The sequence below is a fragment of the Agrilus planipennis genome, unplaced genomic scaffold (genome assembly GCF_000699045.2).
Source record: "Agrilus planipennis isolate EAB-ADULT unplaced genomic scaffold, Apla_2.0 scaffold39, whole genome shotgun sequence".
Lineage (NCBI taxonomy): Eukaryota > Metazoa > Arthropoda > Insecta > Coleoptera > Buprestidae > Agrilus > Agrilus planipennis.
Window position 1 is genome coordinate 1,695,826 of NW_020439074.1, and position 19,481 is coordinate 1,715,306.

Below are 19,481 nucleotides of genomic sequence, written 5' to 3' on the forward strand. Positions count from 1 at the left end.
TACGAGGGTGGCTATGTAATATTTTTTTTACAATACAATTGGAAATAAATATCAAATTAAGGCAGTTTACTACATTTACATCATTTTAGTCTTATTAATGTTTTATTTAAATGTTTCACGATTAATATAATCAATTATTCTGTAATATGAAAAATATATATTCTATCAAATTTACCTGTCATTAACGACTACATAGGGGGTTCGTCAAATTTTTTCGGACCTTTCTTTTGGTTCGCGAGGAAAAAAGGTTGGGAAACACTGGTCTAGCTGATATTGTCTCTTGAAAAGAATATATCTATTAAGGTTGCTTCAAATAGTTTAAAAATGTAGAGATGAGTTACAGAGATAGAAGAGTGATAGTTTGTACAAAGAGCAACAGGCAATTGTAGAGCTGGAGCAGCAACGTAGAGAAGTAAATATTAGAAAGGGTTGCACACTGTCACCGTTACATTTTAATCTATAACATCGAAAACGTGATCGACATCATTAAAGACAGTACAACTCTAGGGATAGATATAGAGGGGCAAAAGATTAGTATGCTTAGATTTGCAGATGATATAGAAGTGTTAGCATTTAGCAAGGAGGAGTTAGAGATAGAGTTAGGGAATGAGCGAATATAAAGATAAGAGATGAAAAACCGGGTCAAGTTCACTGAACCTTAACAACTATCAGTATTAATTAGGATTAGTTCTCTTTTAGGTTTAGTTTACTTCAGTCCCTGAAGAAGGTAACTTTGTTACCGAAAAGTGCTTCGGACAACTACAGTGTCTTGTTTTGGCGTTGGGGTTTTGAGCTATTCTCTTTGTTCTACATTGTATCTTTTGATCAGAGAGTTATAAACCACAAGTTATTATAAAAGCAACTGGAATTTAGATTTAATTTTTTTAGGGTGACAGCGGTGGTGGTTTGGTACTTAGAAACCAAGATGGGCTTGCAAAATTAGTTGGAGTTGTAAGTTTTGTCGCCAAGTCCGGCTGCGAGCGCGGGTTTCCCGCAGCTTTCGTTCGCACGGAACCTTATTTGGACTGGATTGTAGAACATACTGGAATTTCATTGGAATAAAAAGTTGAATCAGCACAACTGTATTTTTTTGTTTTTTTGATTGTTTCGTCTATCTTATCTTTGACCATTCGTGTAATTAAAAATTCCTTTTTGGGAAATAATCATGCGGTAAGATTACAAGTTCGAATAATTTGATTTGATAAACTCAAAAAAAAAATAATTAAAACCACGTGGAAGAAGGAAACATGTTCATAATTCAAAAACGTACAGTCAAAAAAATACAATAAAAAGCAATAATTAATTAAAATTAATAAAAGCATTGTTTGAGTATTCAATGCTGAGTAATTTTCAGTTGTTGTCTGGTATTGGTTTCTTATATAGGTATCACTTTTTCAGCGTAATTTTTTATCTTTGTCCGCGTTTTTCTTAATTGTGAACGCGATTCTGTCTTCCACGTGATTAATTATATAAAATTTAACAANCTGAGTCTTATTTGGATTGGATATCTAAGCATACAGGCATTAAAGTGTAACTTTGTATGAAATAAAATCAACTAAATGCATGTTTTTTTTTTTCGTTTATCTGTTACAATAAATAATAAGTTGCTTAAAAGGAGTAAAACTGTAAATATACAAAAACGCGCATTATATTTTCAAGATTCCACACTCAAAGACTGGTGTCATTCGTGGAAACTTGGAACTAGGTACGTACTAAAATATACATATATTTCACCCTTCTTTTTGTTAAATTCAATCCTCTCAAAGCAAATACGATTTATTATTTAGCCTCTTCAGGCGATAACGTAAGTGATTAAAAATTGTGATATGCATTTCAAGTATGCCCTCGAGATCAATAATTCTTTGTTTGTGAGCGACACCAATAATTTTGGATTATATAAATAACATTCTACTTATTTATTAACTATTACATTCTGTTCTAGATGAAGGTAGAATAATAAACGGTAAGCCTGCCTCCAAGGGGCAATTTCCGTGGCAAGTCGGCGTTTTCTTTGATTTGCCAAGCGGACGACGCTTCTGTGGTGGTTCTCTAATAAGTAGTCGATGGGTGTTAACGGCGGGCCACTGTGCCAAAAAGTTAGTAATAAAACCATTCCAAATCAATATTTTCAATCACTGATAAAAGACATTGAAAATAATCTGGATAATGTGGGATTTGATAAGAGTTTTTGATACTTTTATTATTCAATTGTCTCTGTGTTACATACAAGGATTTTTTTAATAATCTTCATCATCATAAGGTCTTCAGTCCTAAGACTGGTTGGACACGTACCTCCACTCTTTCCTATCCTGAGTTAAACTTCGCATTTCCCTAAAACTAGAACAGCCCACATCCTTAACTATTTGCTAACAGTAATCTAATCTAGGTCCAACTCTACCCCTCCTAACTCCTGTTTCTGCCTCTAATATGTCTTTGACTAGACCTTCATGCCTGAGAAGGTGTCCTACCAATCTATCTAGCCTATTTTTTATTAACTTCCATAGAGTCCTCTGTTCTCCTATTCTTTCCAATACCTCTTCATTTCTAACCTTTTCTACCCACGTTATCCTCATCATTCGCCTATAACACCACATTTCGAACTCTTGCAACCTTTTCTTTTGCGCCGCGCTTACTGTCCATGTTTCGCACCCGTACAACGCCGTGCTTAACCGTAATAATATTCTTATGTAATTGAAATTTGCTAGCACTACTATCACCTTATTTTCAGTGCAACAAATTTTGTAATTAATCTGGGATCGATAACCACAGACAATGAAGAACTAGGCCGTGTGACAGTGTATACTAATAAGTCGATTGTACACGAAAATTACGACAATAGATATCTTAATAATGATGTCGCACTTATTGATTTGGGTGTAGACATAGGATCAAATGGTATGATGGATTTTGATATTTTTATTTCAATTTTATACGAATATTATAAAAGAAATAAAAATTTTTATTCGGTAAAATGAAATTAGATCTGATGTTATCAGCATGCGAGAATTTAGAGAATTATCAGAGCTTACGATCATGTTCTTTTTAGAATTCTTTGTCAAGAAAAAATCAGTCAGATCTATAATCTTTGTTTCACTGATAGAAAGCCGACTCAGCACTCATGAATGCCTTTTCTCAATAAAAATCAAGATTGTTAAATTAAAACGTAAAGTGCCTTTATCAAAACTAATTGTTCAGATTGTTATTGTATTTGTTATAGAGTATTTTCAATTTGCAAAATGCTCACGCACCTACAGTAAGATTGACCTTTATACATTTGTTCAATTTCCATTTCTTTATCATTTTTAAATGTAAGATACTATAAAAACAAAGTCAAGTTTAGTGTAAAAAGAAAAGGTTTTCTGTAATTACAAGGTTGCGGTGGACAGCTTCTTAGTCATCGGATGTTGTTTTAAAATCAATGTTAGTTTTTTCTCATAATTTAGACAATAATTTTTGAATTTTTGGATGAGGTTAGTCACCGGCAACGTATGACTACCCTCATCTAAAAATTCAAAAATTAATTGTCTAAATTATGAGAAAAAAACACTGATTTTAAAACAACATCCTTATGAATATATATTTTATTAATGACTTTACAGTTGTGAGTTCAGTTAAAAAAAAATGCCTATCATGGGTTTAAATAACATATCAAATCAAATATAGAGTCCACCCCTATCCTAAACTTTACTGAATTCTTTGGGACCCTGAGGAGACCCTATTCTAAAAGTCAAAACGTTGCTTGTTAATTACTAGTTTAGTTTCTAATTTGACAAAGAATTTTCACTGCACTAACAGTCGTAGGCAGATAGTAGTTTCAGAATCTACTACTTCATTTATAAAAACAGCAAATCAGTAATAGAAAAAACTGTTTCCAATTTACGGGACATTTTCTTTTAGATTACATCAAGCCAATCCATTTACCTTCGAAGGGAGAAGTTGTTGGGGTAAATGAACAGCTTGAAGTAAGCGGATGGGGAATAACCAACGATTCAGGTAATTGTAAATAAAAGGATAGCTTGTGAACCCTATTAAAATGACTCCTTTTGAACATGTCCATCAGGGGCTTACATGTGGCGCGTGACGCGTGACGTTACACTTTTTGGTTTTTCCTTCCTAGTGTCGATAAAGAATTTTAACTTAAAATAATAAACAACGTACCACTAAAATTCTGTTTTATCCTTTTTTTTATAGGTACAGTGGTGAACCGCGATTTAAATTTCGTAAAACTCTACAGTATTAGCAACGAGGAATGTTTGAATTCATTTAGCCCAAGATTTGTTATTGAAAGCACTCTGTGTGCTGTAGGAAATACTACTGAAAGCCCATGTAGCGTAAGTATAAACAAAATCCCGAAAACACCCCCACGTCATATTTCACCTAAGACTGACTATTATCATCAAAATTCTTTAGTTAACTTGTATTTGTACTTTAGGGTGACAGTGGTGGCGGTCTCGTTAAGCGACAGAATGGAAAATCGATACATGTTGGAATTACAAGTTTTGTTAATGATGCCGGTTGCTCTCTTGGCATTCCCACGGGATACTCCCGCACTGAGTCTTATTTGGATTGGATATCTAAGCATACAGGCATTAAAGTGTAACTTTGTATGAAATAAAATCAACTAAATGCATGTTTTTTTTTTTCGTTTATCTGTTACAATAAATAATAAGTTGCTTAAAAGGAGTAAAACTGTAAATATACAAAAACGCGCACATAAATTTTCGATCTGTTAAAACATTATTCGGAATGTTTTAAGGCAGGAAACCCATATAAAAAAGTATGTAGAATTCAGTGGTGGTATCAGATTTGAGATGCAGTCTGATATAGTTAAACTACTCCTTAATTGATTACTTAAAAAGCATAAAAACTAAAATACAAAAACGCGCACAAAGATTTTCGATCTGTTGAAACATTATTCTGAATGTTCTAAAGGATGCAAAATATGTAAAAATTCAGTGGTGACATCAGATTTGAGGTGAGGTTTGACATAATTAAGCAACTCCTTAATTAATTGCTTAAAGGGCATAAAAATTACAAATACAAAAACACGCATGTAAATGCACAAACTGTTAAAACATTGTTCTGAACATTCTAAGGGATGAAAATTATGTAAAAAGGTATATAGAATTCAGTGTTGCAATCAGATTTAAGGTACGATCAGACATAATTAAGCTACCCCGTAATTAAATACTTAAAAGGCGTTAAAAGTAGTTACAAATACTTAAAACGAGCCTGTAAATTTTCGATGTGTTAAAACATTATTCTGAACGTTCTAAGGAATGAAGAATATGTAGAAATGTATGCAGAATTCAGTGGTAGAATTAATTTTTTNATCCAAACAACTGAAATGATAACGAGGTAATTAAAATAATAAGCACTGTTCGTTGTATTGAAGAAATATTTTTTTTGTCAAAAGACACCTAAGAAAGTAGCTTGAAAACAAATTCTAACGAGTAGTCATTTATTAATTTTAGAAACTTGAGAAAAATTTCGTTATTTATCTTTAAAAACGCTTGTCAATTATATATTAATAAGAGGAAATGTCAATTTTTGACAAAATACCCCAAACGGAACCCTTTCAAAAGTAAATATTATGGACAAAATACGACCAACTGTAGGGCCTCTCCGAAAATGTGACCGATGCAGTTAATGACGACGTACACCGTGAAAACGAATTAAAAATAATGATAAAATACTTCAAAAAACATAAAAAAAACAAAAAAAAATAACGGAATCTACATAAATTATGGTGCAAATTTATCAAGTTTTATCTCGGCCGCTGATTCTTAGACGTCGATTTTGATAGGAATGCGACAATATAAAACCTTTTGCAAACGAAGATCGCAATAGTATCAGTGATTACCATCATGAACGCCGGTGTACTCAGTTTGTTATTTGCGGTAACAGTTTGCGCCCTTGGGGCAAAGGTGAGAAAAAAATTTAAAAATATGTAGCCCCGAAAAAAACCTTTTATCTTTTTAAGGTTCCATATGCAACTCCTGGTTTTCCTGAAGACGTTCGAAAGGGTAGGTATTGGAATATTGATTTCACCATTCGACATTCGAAGATCACATCAGCAAATGTGAATTTCGCCGAGAAATCTTTTAATAATTTTTAATTCATTAATTTTCTCAATCTCAACACCAACATAGAAAAAAAACCCTACAGACGGTACAATTTTTATGTTAAATTGACTAAAAGTTTCGGTTTAAAATTCAATGTTTTTCAAAAACATCCCCGAATGAATTTTAAGTTGAACAAATAACATTGCCTTCTGTTTTAGATACAGCGAAACCTGAGGATAGAATAATAAACGGTAACGTTGCCTCTAAAGGGCAATTCCCATGGCAAGCGATCGTTTACTTTTATTTAACTGACGGGCGACACATCTGTGGTGGTTCCCTAATAAGTAGTCGATATGTCCTAACAGCAGCTCACTGCGCTCGAAAGTGAGTAATAAAAACATTTTAAATCTACATTTTTAATTAGTAACACTAGAAACAATAGTCAGAATAATTTAGGAATTGACTACAGGTTCTTTAAAATAAAATCATCTATTTTGGATACTTCTTTTTACTAAATCTTTTCCGTATAACAAGAATTTTTTTTAATAATCTTTTGTGATTAGTTGGATTCATCCTACAATCCAAATTTGAAATCTAAGACCATAAATTATAAGCTAAACCAGTTAAAACCTTTTCTAATGTAAAATTCCATTTCAATTTCCAGTCTGTCATAAGTAATTATCCAGTATACTATAAGATACGATCGTACGTTCAGTACCACAGCAGGTAGAGATAAAAAATTGCTAGCGTTATCGGAGAGTTGAAGAACAGGGATCATTCAAAGAGGTAGAAAAATTCAAAAAGAAAAAAAATAAATTGTAATCCTACACATATTACCCAAACGACGAATTTAACAAAATTTTCCAAAAATGCCACCTGGCAATTTAAAATTATTATCACAGAATATCACGACATATTTTGTTTTAATATAGGTGTACGAAATTTGAATTCGATAAATAAATATTGTATATTACAGTTACTACGTCATTCAAGCAATCAACTAACGAGTAGAATAATTATACTAAACCACAACTAAAATCAGTAACGACCAATGAATTTTGCAACAATCGTAAGTAACTGCCTAGAAGCCGTAACCCGTAAAGAATGTAGGTAAATACAAAAAAGCGCAAGTATATATTCGATCTGATAAAACAATATACTGGCGGCTCTAAGGGATGAAACACATGTAAAAAGATACGTAGAATACAGTGGTGATATCAGATTTAAAGTACGGTAAGATATAAATAAGCTACCCCTTAATTCATTGCTTAAAAGACGAAAAAACTGTAAGTAAAAAACGCGCACGTAAATTTTCGATCTGTTAAAACATTATTCTGGGTGATCCAAGGGGTGAATTATATGTAGAAAAGTATGCAGAATTTAGTGGTGGTATCAGATTTGAAGTATGTATGTTTAATAATAATGTTACTAAATAAGTAATTAATTATTCCTACGTAATAGTTTGTGTTTTTTCAAGGATACTATGAAGTTTCACGCAAAAAAGTTATTTTCCTAAAAAAGACGTTTTATATTCTTCTTTATAGATACAATATTAGGATTGTAATATTTGCTGTATGTTGAGTTGTCTATATTTTATATTACAAATTGTTGTTTAAATCATTGCAAAAGGAAAAACGTAAATAAGTATCCCTAACTGTATCTATACGGGAAAAATATAATTAACGATGAAAAATTTATCCATTTACTTCAATGAAACTAGAATATATAGCCTTTGTTTTAAATTGTCCCGACGCCTCCACCAAAATATACCATAAAATTATTTAATAATTGCTGACAGCTTTTGTATGTCTTCATGAATGCCCGGATTTTTTAACTAAAAACTCAAAATTAGTAACTAAATACTCTTTAATAACAATATACAATGGTTTTCATTGAAATAGAAGAAGATTTCTTTAAAATTATTACTAATTAATTGATTCTTTGTAAGGTAACATCGTAGCCAGTCTGATTAACGAAAATGTAATGATAAGTTCACACCTTTAAACCCTGAAAATACTTCTAAACGAGATAAAGAAACGCTGATAGTTATTAATAAAAGGCAGTATAAGTACACATATTAAAAATAAACAAAAAAAAACAATCTAGGCAATTAAGATTGATTCTAGATTCTACACGTAAATGCAAACCTTTCAACCCTTAATTGCCTAAATTCTTTTGTTTACTCATATTCACACTAATAGAAATAAATGGCACATTTAAAGTTTAAAGTTCAATTTCCAAATAAGTTTATAAAATTTTAAAACAAATTTTTGTGAAAAAAAGCAAAACCATCCCAGTAACCAAGGGCCCCCCATTTATCGTTTAATCCGCAACCACCTACGAACTTCCATATTACGCGTAAGCGCAATGAAAGCTGTAAGTAGCTGAAGATTAACCGATAATGAGCGTCAGCCTGGCCCAGCCGGATGATTAGTAATATACGACGTCTAGGCATATCTCTCCAGCTACTTCCTGAACCCTGCGTACACCTATGGCCACTCAGTGCACGGGCAGTACAATAACCTTCGAGATATAACCCTATTACCACCGATGTAACCAACTAGCCGTTCTCTTATACCTCTCGCGCGGCTTAAAAGTAGTGTGAGCGCTAAGCTTTAAACAATTTTACCTTTTTAATTTTACAAAAAAAATAAACCTTTTACCCTATAAATACCAACCAAAGGATAAACCGAAGTGATTTGTAGAATAATACTTCCCTATCATAAGTTAAAGATGAACTAACTACCACTAATCAAATAAAGAAGATGAACCTCGAATTTGTACTAACTNGAGGATAGAATAATAAACGGTAACGTTGCCTCTAAAGGGCAATTCCCATGGCAAGCGATCGTTTACTTTTATTTAACTGACGGGCGACACATCTGTGGTGGTTCCCTAATAAGTAGTCGATATGTCCTAACAGCAGCTCACTGCGCTCGAAAGTTTCCAGTCTGTCATAAGTAATTATCCAGTATACTATAAGATACGATCGTACGTTCAGTACCACAGCAGGTAGAGATAAAAAATTGCTAGCGTTATCGGAGAGTTGAAGAACAGGGATCATTCAAAGAGGTAGAAAAATTCAAAAAGAAAAAAAATAAATTGTAATCCTACACATATTACCCAAACGACGAATTTAACAAAATTTTCCAAAAATGCCACCTGGCAATTTAAAATTATTATCACAGAATATCACGACATATTTTGTTTTAATATAGGTGTACGAAATTTGAATTCGATAAATAAATATTGTATATTACAGTTACTACGTCATTCAAGCAATCAACTAACGAGTAGAATAATTATACTAAACCACAACTAAAATCAGTAACGACCAATGAATTTTGCAACAATCGTAAGTAACTGCCTAGAAGCCGTAACCCGTAAAGAATGTAGGTAAATACAAAAAAGCGCAAGTATATATTCGATCTGATAAAACAATATACTGGCGGCTCTAAGGGATGAAACACATGTAAAAAGATACGTAGAATACAGTGGTGATATCAGATTTAAAGTACGGTAAGATATAAATAAGCTACCCCTTAATTCATTGCTTAAAAGACGAAAAAACTGTAAGTAAAAAACGCGCACGTAAATTTTCGATCTGTTAAAACATTATTCTGGGTGATCCAAGGGGTGAATTATATGTAGAAAAGTATGCAGAATTTAGTGGTGGTATCAGATTTGAAGTACGGTTAGTTATAAATAAGCTACCCTTTACTTCATTGCTTAAAAGACGTAAAAACTGTAAGTACAAAAACACACACGTAAATTTTCGATCTGTTAAAACATTATTCTGGGTGATCCAAGGGATGAATAATATGTAGAAAAGTATGCAGAATTTAGTGGTGGTATCAGATTTGAAGTGCGGTTAGATATAAATAAACTACCCCTTAATTCATTCCATCTTCTCATCTACGCAATTAGAAATGCGTTTTTAGAACCGTATTGCAATTAATTTCCAACAAATAAGTTTTCTTAAAGTCTTAAAAAGAATAGTACCATTTGATAAATGTCGCACCAGCACATCTATGATGGATTGTTCCTGGCAATTCTATTATTATCAATGATTTTTTACTTTCTATATAACTTAATCTATTAGCGATAATCATTTGACAATTATTGATCATTACAGGAAATGACATCACATCTAATTGATCATAGGAATACCCGATTATGATAAAACTATTAAGGGTTTGATTTTTTAAGTATGTTTATGTTATTACTCTTTTGTTTATATCCAAACAACTGAAATGATAACGAGGTAATTAAAATAATAAGCACTGTTCGTTGTATTGAAGAAATATTTTTTTTGTCAAAAGACACCTAAGAAAGTAGCTTGAAAACAAATTCTAACGAGTAGTCATTTATTAATTTTAGAAACTTGAGAAAAATTTCGTTATTTATCTTTAAAAACGCTTGTCAATTATATATTAATAAGAGGAAATGTCAATTTTTGACAAAATACCCCAAACGGAACCCTTTCAAAAGTAAATATTATGGACAAAATACGACCAACTGTAGGGCCTCTCCGAAAATGTGACCGATGCAGTTAATGACGACGTACACCGTGAAAACGAATTAAAAATAATGATAAAATACTTCAAAAAACATAAAAAAAACAAAAAAAAATAACGGAATCTACATAAATTATGGTGCAAATTTATCAAGTTTTATCTCGGCCGCTGATTCTTAGACGTCGATTTTGATAGGAATGCGACAATATAAAACCTTTTGCAAACGAAGATCGCAATAGTATCAGTGATTACCATCATGAACGCCGGTGTACTCAGTTTGTTATTTGCGGTAACAGTTTGCGCCCTTGGGGCAAAGGTGAGAAAAAAATTTAAAAATATGTAGCCCCGAAAAAAACCTTTTATCTTTTTAAGGTTCCATATGCAACTCCTGGTTTTCCTGAAGACGTTCGAAAGGGTAGGTATTGGAATATTGATTTCACCATTCGACATTCGAAGATCACATCAGCAAATGTGAATTTCGCCGAGAAATCTTTTAATAATTTTTAATTCATTAATTTTCTCAATCTCAACACCAACATAGAAAAAAAACCCTACAGACGGTACAATTTTTATGTTAAATTGACTAAAAGTTTCGGTTTAAAATTCAATGTTTTTCAAAAACATCCCCGAATGAATTTTAAGTTGAACAAATAACATTGCCTTCTGTTTTAGATACAGCGAAACCTGAGGATAGAATAATAAACGGTAACGTTGCCTCTAAAGGGCAATTCCCATGGCAAGCGATCGTTTACTTTTATTTAACTGACGGGCGACACATCTGTGGTGGTTCCCTAATAAGTAGTCGATATGTCCTAACAGCAGCTCACTGCGCTCGAAAGTGAGTAATAAAAACATTTTAAATCTACATTTTTAATTAGTAACACTAGAAACAATAGTCAGAATAATTTAGGAATTGACTACAGGTTCTTTAAAATAAAATCATCTATTTTGGATACTTCTTTTTACTAAATCTTTTCCGTATAACAAGAATTTTTTTTAATAATCTTTTGTGATTAGTTGGATTCATCCTACAATCCAAATTTGAAATCTAAGACCATAAATTTCATATCCTAAGTAATAATATAAATGCGAATGTAAGTTTGTTTGCTACTATTTCATACTTCAACAACTCAACCGATCATTATGAAATTCTCTGCACACATTGCCAAGGGTACAAAAAAAAAGACACAGGGTACCTTTTTCCCAGAAAAATAAATACTGTTCTCGCAGGATAGAAAAATTAGTTTTATGAAGTCATCAATTATCTTTGATACGAATTTATACTAGCGAGTGCCGCAGAAAAACCCCAGTAATTTTTATATCTCTTTATATATTCATCACTATTGATTCTAAGATTAAAAATAAGTAAAATTCATTGTAATATGGTGCAATTTTAAGAAGCACAATATACATATAGTTTAGCGAATATAACTGATTCGAATATATAGTATTCTAATCTTATAAACTATAGAAAATTAATGAATTTTTTAAGTATCGCATATTATTTTACTTCTGTTAAAACTTTTTTAAATAAGAGTAAAAAAGGTTTTGTTTTGAATTATTTAAAAGTAGATACCTAATTGAATGCTCATATTAGTATAAGAATTTATTTTTATTATTATATATCGATTTTACATAGAAAATTGATATTTTCAGTGCACTCCGATTTGTAGTTAGTCTAGGATCGATAACAACAGCCACTGAAGAACAAGGCCGTGTGACGGTGTATACTAATAAATCAATCGTACATGAAAATTACAATACTGCTAATCTTAATAATGACATCGCTCTAATTGATTTGGGTGTAGACATCGGATCAAACGGTATGACGGATTTTGATTGATTTATTTCATTTTTTTATATAGTTTGCGTCAACGATATCGTTAAAGCCAACAATAAATCTTTCTTCAGTAAAGTAAAATTACACTTGATATCAGCACAGAAATATTTTTAGGATTTTATGCCAATCCTTAAATCCTCCTGTAATCTTAGTTTCACTGATACAAAGCCCACTCAGCAATCACGAACACTTTTGTTTCTACTTTTCAAAATTAAAAGAAATAGTTGTTAATCAAAACGTAAACTCCCTGTATCTATAAGTACTTATTGTTTGAATTCAGTTTCGTTAATAATTTTCACTGTAGGTACAGTAGAATTTTCTAGTTTTTTTGGATCTACTCATTTGTTCAGTTTTTCGAAATATCATCACAAAGGCAAAATCAATTTTAGGATGAAAAATGTATTTTTATCACAACTTACAATCGATGTTTCACTTTTTCATACAAGGCTTCTTAAAGGCTACAAAGAATTTAACAAACTGATCATTAGTTTGCTATCTAGTAAATCGCACACAATTAATATAAATCTTAATCCTAATAAAGTTTATTGAATTTTTTGTGGCCATGAAGAAGCCCAATACCCACGAGCAAAACGTCGGTTGTTTTACTATTGATCAGATATTAAATTTAGAAACTGCTACCTACTTATAAAAATAACAAATTCATAATAAGAAGAAACCGTTTTCATTTTACGAAACGCTTGTTTTCAAGATCACATCAAGCCAATCCGTTTACCATCGAAGGGGGATGTTGTTGGCGTAAATAGACAGCTTGAAGTAAGCGGATGGGGAATAGTTAGCGATTCAGGTATAAATTTAAAAAACAACAAATAAAATACCAATAAAGAACTGATTTAAACTTTTATTATAGGCACAGTGGCGAGTCGCAATTTAAATTATGTTCAACTTCACAGTATCAGCAATTCAGCATGTGCGCGTTTGTATGGATCAAGTGTCATTGTTTCAAGTACCCTATGTGCATTAGGAGAAACCATTGAAAGCACTTGCAGTGTAAGTTAAACCAAAGTACCGCCTAGCCCATTCAAATGTACAAAAATATAGCCGAACGTTACATTTTGGGTAGCGCAAGATTTTTTTATATTTAAGGGGAACTGATAGGAGTATAAAACTCAGTTTTCGGGGTTGAAAGTTGCCCTCACGCCCATTTGGCACCTTTCTTACAAAATGGAGGGTAAACGTTAGTCTCCAAACTTTCTTTGGTACTTCTTTTTTTAGAGAATCGAATTATCTACAATTTTGAGTCAGATTTTTATTAATTTGGACCAGAATTGTAAAAAATTTAATTCTCTACAGAAAAAAGTATTTAAGAAAAGTGGTGAGATTTGTGGTTCTCAAAATCTGCTACACCCTGCTATAGTTGAAGCAATTTACTGTTTTATTATTTATATTTTAATCATGTTTCATCAAAACGCAACTACAATTAGCTTCAATATCTACGTCGAACAATAATTAACCGACTCATTTCATCATCAAAATTTTTTGGTCAATTTATACTACCCTGTTTGATTTAATCCTAATACTCTGTGTACGTATGTAGGGTGACAGTGGTGGAGGTCTTATAAAACGAGAGAACGGAGAAGCCACGCATGTTGGGGTTGTAAGTTTTGTAAATGACGCTGGTTGTTCACTTGGAGCCCCCTCAGGATACGTCCGCACTGAGTCTTATTTGGATTGGATTTCCAGCCATACAGGCATCCCAGTCTAACTTTGTCATTTATTAATGATATAATTGTTTTATAAATTACCATAAAATGCATAAAATAAAATCGAATAATGCACCTGTTATTTTTTTTCTCCGGTTCATATGTTGTATAAACGTTGTTATTATTATCTATTACAAAAAAGAAAAATAACTTGTAAAAGACTTACCTAATGTACACATTTTCGATGGTAGTTTCTTCATAAATCCTACTGCAAAGCTCGTCACTCTATAAGCACTGCACAACACTGATTGCTAATGTACCAAATTGTATTTTAATAAAACAATTTACACTAATTTTACTTACAAATTAACACAGTTACAATACTCGACAAGAAATCGGCGTTTATAATGTTCTGTTATAGCTATGCCCATTGTGCCTGGCACTTGCTCATCAATCAACCAAGGTCACTGCTTTTTTTACTGATATGCTAGGAATTTTATCAGATGTATTATTCCAGCGTGAATTACTTTGTTAGAAATTACAATAGAGATTAATTAATTTGTAATAAAATTTGAATTAAAAAACATATTTAGACTGCTTAAATCTGTTGCATCTTCATCTGAATTATCATATAATCAGTAATTAGAAAGAAATTAATGAGGCAGGAAGTTAATCATTTTAATTTTTTCGGATACGTAAAAGTGCGCAAGGAATTTAATGACCCGTGAATTTTTTAATTAATATTATTAAAGCTAATTAAACAAATATTAAAGAACGAAAACGTTGAATTAACAAAAATTATTTACTGTTAAAATAATTCAATTACAATTTATAGTCAATAATTGAGGAACAATTTAATCGAAAAAGTTATTTTCAACAACATATCTGACGCTCTGTAAAATAATATTTCTCTCGTGTCGTATTTCTTTTGCTAAAAGTNTAATTGGAACTATCCTTTCTAAAAGTGTCACTCTTCTTTTTTTATAAACTGCACTGGTCACTTTATTTAAGTTGGATGAAGTTGGTTCTGATCCAGTTTCTTTTCTCTTGGCGATTTTCTTTTGAGGTAAAACGTTCTTTTTTCTTGTTCTCTTCCTTTTTCTACTCCTTTTTTCATCTTTCAATGAGCATTCAACAGATTTCGTTACGTTTTCTTCTACTGGCGGATGTTCGCGAATTATTTTTTCTTCAATTGGACCCTCGTCGTCACTTATTGTTTCAACATTAGTATCTACTTTATTTTTATCAAATGTTTTTACAATTTCCTTTTCTTTATTTTCTGGTTTTGAAATTGTTTCGTTCGATTCTGATTCATCTGAAGAACCATAGGCTCCTATAAGTGCCCCTAAAGCGTTATTAAAGACAATTTTGTTGCTCTTTTGATCATTTTCTGCATGCTCCTTCCATTCATTATCATCAAACACCTCGCTATCCTTCTCAGGGGGTTCATCAAAGAGGCTTTTGGTTCCCCGAAATGGAAACATTGCACCATTCCAGTCTGACTTATCATCAAGTAAAGATTTTGTGGATTTTGGTTTTTGATAACGAACACTTTTCCTTTTTACAGTTTTTCTGTTTGTAGTTGGAAGTTGTTTACTCTTAAGTGTAACTGCAAATACAAAAATATTATCAACAAAAAAGTTGTATACGTATGTATAAAGATAACTTACACCTAGTTTTGTTAGTTTTATCGAATCGGTTCTTTTTCCATAGTCTCTCGCCTCTCTTCAACATTGCCATCTGTTGTTCGTACCTTTTCTCAACGTTCTCTTTACTCGGATACTTTTGTTTCCTTTCAGCAATCCATTTGGCGATGTCTTCCGGACCTTCTAAATTACCAATTTTCGTAAAAAGTCCACTGGCGTGCTGCATCTTAACGTGTTTATCAATAATTTTTTCGTGCGCGGTGAATTTGCAGCCATCTATGTCGCAAGTTCTGTGCTCGGACATGTGTTTATCGAATCCCTCATTAGAATTAAAAGATTTATCACATGTATCGCAGTAAAAAGTGGGACTCGCTTCAACACCATACCATCCGTCTGGACAATCTTGGTAATTCCAATAATCGTGAAAGTTGTTTCCATTTTCATTTCTTTCGGTAACACCTTCCACAAATCCGCAATAATAATTGGAACTATCAGTAATATATCCACTTTCATTTGTGTAACTACTGCTGTGTTCTTCACAATAGTTCTCATATTGCATTCCTTCTGCTTCGTCCTTATCATCATCAACATAATCATCATCATTATCGTCGCTGTTATCATCTTCAAAAACATGATTTTCAGAATTCAATGAACCGGACACCTGTTGTACACAAATTGCATATTAATTAATTATTTCAAATAAAACAATCTAGAATATATATAAGAATGTCTACCGTGCGCAAAAAGTTTTAAAAAACACTTATTTAGAAAATAATTGCCTCAAAAGTTTTGTGAATAAATTTGCAATGATAAGGTAGAAGTTTTTATATTTAAGAGTCAATATTTGCAACTTTAAATACGCACGTTTAAAAACTAAAGTTATTAATAGAAACGCCGCTTTATTGGCAATGAAGTGCGTTTTAAAGTTGGGAGAGCTTACAAATTAACTTCATGGACCATTGGAATGATAACAATTCTATTTTAAGCTCTGATGCTTTTACTATTATAAATAAAAAAAAAATCATTGTAGAAGATGTGAAACTTACGTTAAATCCATTGACTTACAATTTGTTTGTGACCAGCAAAATCCATCTAATTTTTACATTCCACCGAACAGCATGAAAATATCTAAGGTTTTTTAGTAATTTGTAAAAGTAGACAGTTTTAAACTTATTTCATTTATATAGCCACCTCCAAAGGTTGCTAATATTACGATAGTTAATCAATAAAATGAAAAATACATGTAAGGATAACAATATAGCAAAAAGGAAACAGAAAAATTATTTATTACTTACTTTTCTGTAAATAATAAACCCACATTAAAATGAAATATATTTAGATAACTGCCAGTCAAAATCCTCAAGGTATGGAATGATTTAACGTATTTATTTTCACTGTTATTACAGCAAACATTGCAAATAGGTAAAATAATGTGTAGATGGTGAGTAAATACTTTTGTATTGTCGTGTTGAAATTAAAAAAAAAATAGAAAATGATAAATGTTAAATTTCAATTAAAAAATATTAACTATCCCAAAGAAAATTGATAAAAGTATAAATTCAGTGAAAATGCTGTCTGCTTCAATAAATTAATGAAAACTAAATAAATTGACACTAAAAGTGTTTCACTTAACTTTTTTAGCCAATTCAAAGTTTAATGTGTTTTCACACAACAGTTAAGAAAATTAACAGAAAAAAGTAAATACATATTTTCATAAATACTGCATCACTGATATTAAATACTATGAAGTATTTAAAGCCATTATTAATTGAAGTTGTTGGTTCAGTAAATACATGCCAAGAAAAACTTAAAAATTCGATTAGAATCGTTTTATTTGTTATTTAATTTAAATATACAATTACTTAAATTATATGGAGATATTTACTCCTGGCAGAAGTACTTAGATTTACTTCTACTGATATTATGTGAAATAGAAGTTGGCAAAATATATCTTTCATCTAGTAAAAAGACAATCTAAGAAACCAAAATATTCAAGAGATTTTTTGCAGTACATCTAATCTTTTTAGAGTTCCAAAGAAATTTTGCACACACAACTACACAAAAACATTGATACAATTAATATTATTAAGGTTATCTATAAACAGTATGAGACATTTAGAATATAAACTACAATTACGACTCATTAGAGCAGTTGTGAAATTTACGTTGGCCAATTCAAGTAAAAACTGGCAGTAAAAACTGAACTAACTATGAAAGTGCATCCAAGCTGTCAAATTTATAAATTAATTATGTGAGAGAGCCTGGTTTAAAAGAAGTTTATGTGGCCGTTGGCCCTGAAGCAGTGGTTTCTATAATTACAGGTTCAGAGGGTGTTGCACTTAACCCACTGGGCTCTGAAATTTGCTCGCATTTCTCAGTGACACTTTGTGTTTCTAAATTTACATTTGTCGCAGTTTTGCTTTTATCCTGCAAACAGATCCAGCCAATGAATTAACAAATTTAAATGTCAATCTGAAACTTAATTTATTACACTTATCACTATTTTATTGTAAAATGATAAATTTAATTACTAAAAATTCTCCAATTTACAAGCAAAAAGTGAATAGTTGAACTGAAGCCATAAAATTTCAATACTATCTGGGAATTTGTCATGTATAAAATTATTTCAAATAGACTCAATACTTTGAAAACATTAAATAAGCATGAATAATACATTACGATTTAAAATTAGTCAGTTAATACCGAAATGCTGACAGAAAATTATTAAGATGACTGAAATAATACCTATAACACGACGTCAGCCGTGTAATCAATAGGTGCTGTAATAACAGGCGCATTCTGAGCTTGAGGCATGAGTTGAGGTATACGCACCTCCAAATATTCCTTTTTCGCCTTTGCATATATATTACTGCACTTCTCGCGTAGCTCTCGGTACGACGCCCAGTCAGGAGGTGTTTGTGTGTTTTTCGCCTTTTTTAGAAGTTCATCTTTCTTTGCAAACTCTGCTTTAATCTCCTCTGTCACCCACGGCTTTGTTAAATCTACATCCTTCAGTGATGGTCGTTTTTTAATTACTTTGCCTTTTAGTATGTTAGGTCTAAGTTTATGAGACATGAGAGGCCTCAAACCACGTGGGCCGGGGCCTCGTGGCCCTATGCCACGCGGAGGAGGCATTGGTGGTCTCATTCCAATCGGTGGTGGCCTCATGCCAGGAGGTGGCATATGAGGTCTCATACCCATTGGAGGAGGTGGCCTCATACCTGGAAGAGGAACTCTTGGACCTGGGCCAGGTCCCATCATTCTATTCGGTGGTGGAGGAGGCATTCTGCCTCCTCGAAAAGGAGGTGGTGGTCTCATACCTGGAGGAACTGGGCCCATTGGTCTCATTCCTGGAGGAGGCATATGCCCTGGAGGTGGACCTCTAGGTCTCATTTCGTTCGGTGGAAATGATGCTCGAAATTTATTACCAAACACTCGAGCATTCGCTTCTTTCCTAACCTGGAAAAACTTGTTCCCTCGCTTATTCCTTTTCTTTACTTGCTTGTTAGGATCGACAGCTGCGCCCATTGATTAAGTATAAAACTATGTAAAAATTGTTTATATTTTCTTAATTTAACTAAAATTATTTAACTTCTAACACCTTATAACAATATAATGACCATAATAATGACGCTTCTACACCACCATCTTTAATAAATATCCATAGATAATAATAAATATTATAGATAATAGAATAAATATTTTTTTAACCATAGATAAGAAATATATCGTGGGTGCCATTAAACACAATC

General features: G+C 32.1%; 4 protein-coding genes across 4 annotated transcripts in view; 3 read left to right on the top strand and 1 right to left on the bottom strand.

Moving 5' to 3' along the window:
- LOC108745086 (brachyurin-like) overlaps positions 1–1,477 on the top strand; it is a 5,240-nt gene extending 3,763 nt beyond the window's left edge. Inside the window, exon 7 of the mRNA XM_018481152.2 lies at positions 889–1,477. Coding sequence (XP_018336654.1) covers positions 889–1,062 — 174 coding nt within the window. The 3' untranslated portion in view covers positions 1,063–1,477. The remainder of the gene's footprint in view (positions 1–888) is intronic.
- Positions 1,478–1,650: 173 nt separating this feature from the next.
- Positions 1,651–14,218, top strand: LOC108745087 (transmembrane protease serine 9-like; the record flags this gene model as incomplete). Its single annotated transcript, XM_025977193.1, has 13 exons — positions 1,651–1,705; positions 1,943–2,096; positions 2,729–2,895; positions 3,898–3,993; positions 4,192–4,331; positions 4,433–4,597; positions 10,797–10,898; positions 10,955–10,997; positions 11,255–11,420; positions 12,239–12,405; positions 13,132–13,227; positions 13,291–13,430; positions 13,978–14,218. Coding segments are annotated over 13 exons (1,659 nt in total), but the record flags the coding sequence as incomplete, so codon positions are not given.
- LOC112905227 (serine protease hepsin-like) lies at positions 5,818–6,473 on the top strand. The gene is made up of 3 exons (XM_025977216.1): positions 5,818–5,927; positions 5,984–6,026; positions 6,284–6,473. The coding sequence occupies exons 1-3, from the start codon at positions 5,868–5,870 to the stop codon at positions 6,451–6,453; spliced, it is 273 nt and encodes a 90-aa protein (XP_025833001.1). The 5' UTR covers positions 5,818–5,867; the 3' UTR covers positions 6,454–6,473.
- Positions 14,219–14,866: 648 nt separating the features above from the next.
- On the bottom strand, positions 14,867–19,382 carry LOC108745089. The gene is made up of 3 exons (XM_018481156.2): positions 18,562–19,382; positions 15,754–16,390; positions 14,867–15,692 (listed from the first exon to the last, which is right to left on the bottom strand). Exons 1-3 carry the CDS (start codon positions 19,255–19,257, stop codon positions 14,938–14,940), a joined length of 2,088 nt encoding a protein of 695 aa, XP_018336658.2. The 5' UTR covers positions 19,258–19,382; the 3' UTR covers positions 14,867–14,937.
- Positions 19,383–19,481: the final 99 nt, after the last annotated feature.

What these genes read in the sequence shown, in the direction of transcription:
- LOC112905227 (XM_025977216.1), top strand. Translation starts at nt 5,868, where the DNA reads ATGAACGCCGGTGTACTCAGTTTGTTATTTGCGGTAACAGTTTGCGCC. An exon ending in TTTGCGCCCTTGGGGCAAAG is followed by an intron (nt 5,928 to 5,983) that starts GTGAGAAAAAAA and finishes TATCTTTTTAAG; the next exon opens with GTTCCATATGCAACTCCTGG. An exon ending in TCCTGAAGACGTTCGAAAGG is followed by an intron (nt 6,027 to 6,283) that starts GTAGGTATTGGA and finishes CTTCTGTTTTAG; the next exon opens with ATACAGCGAAACCTGAGGAT.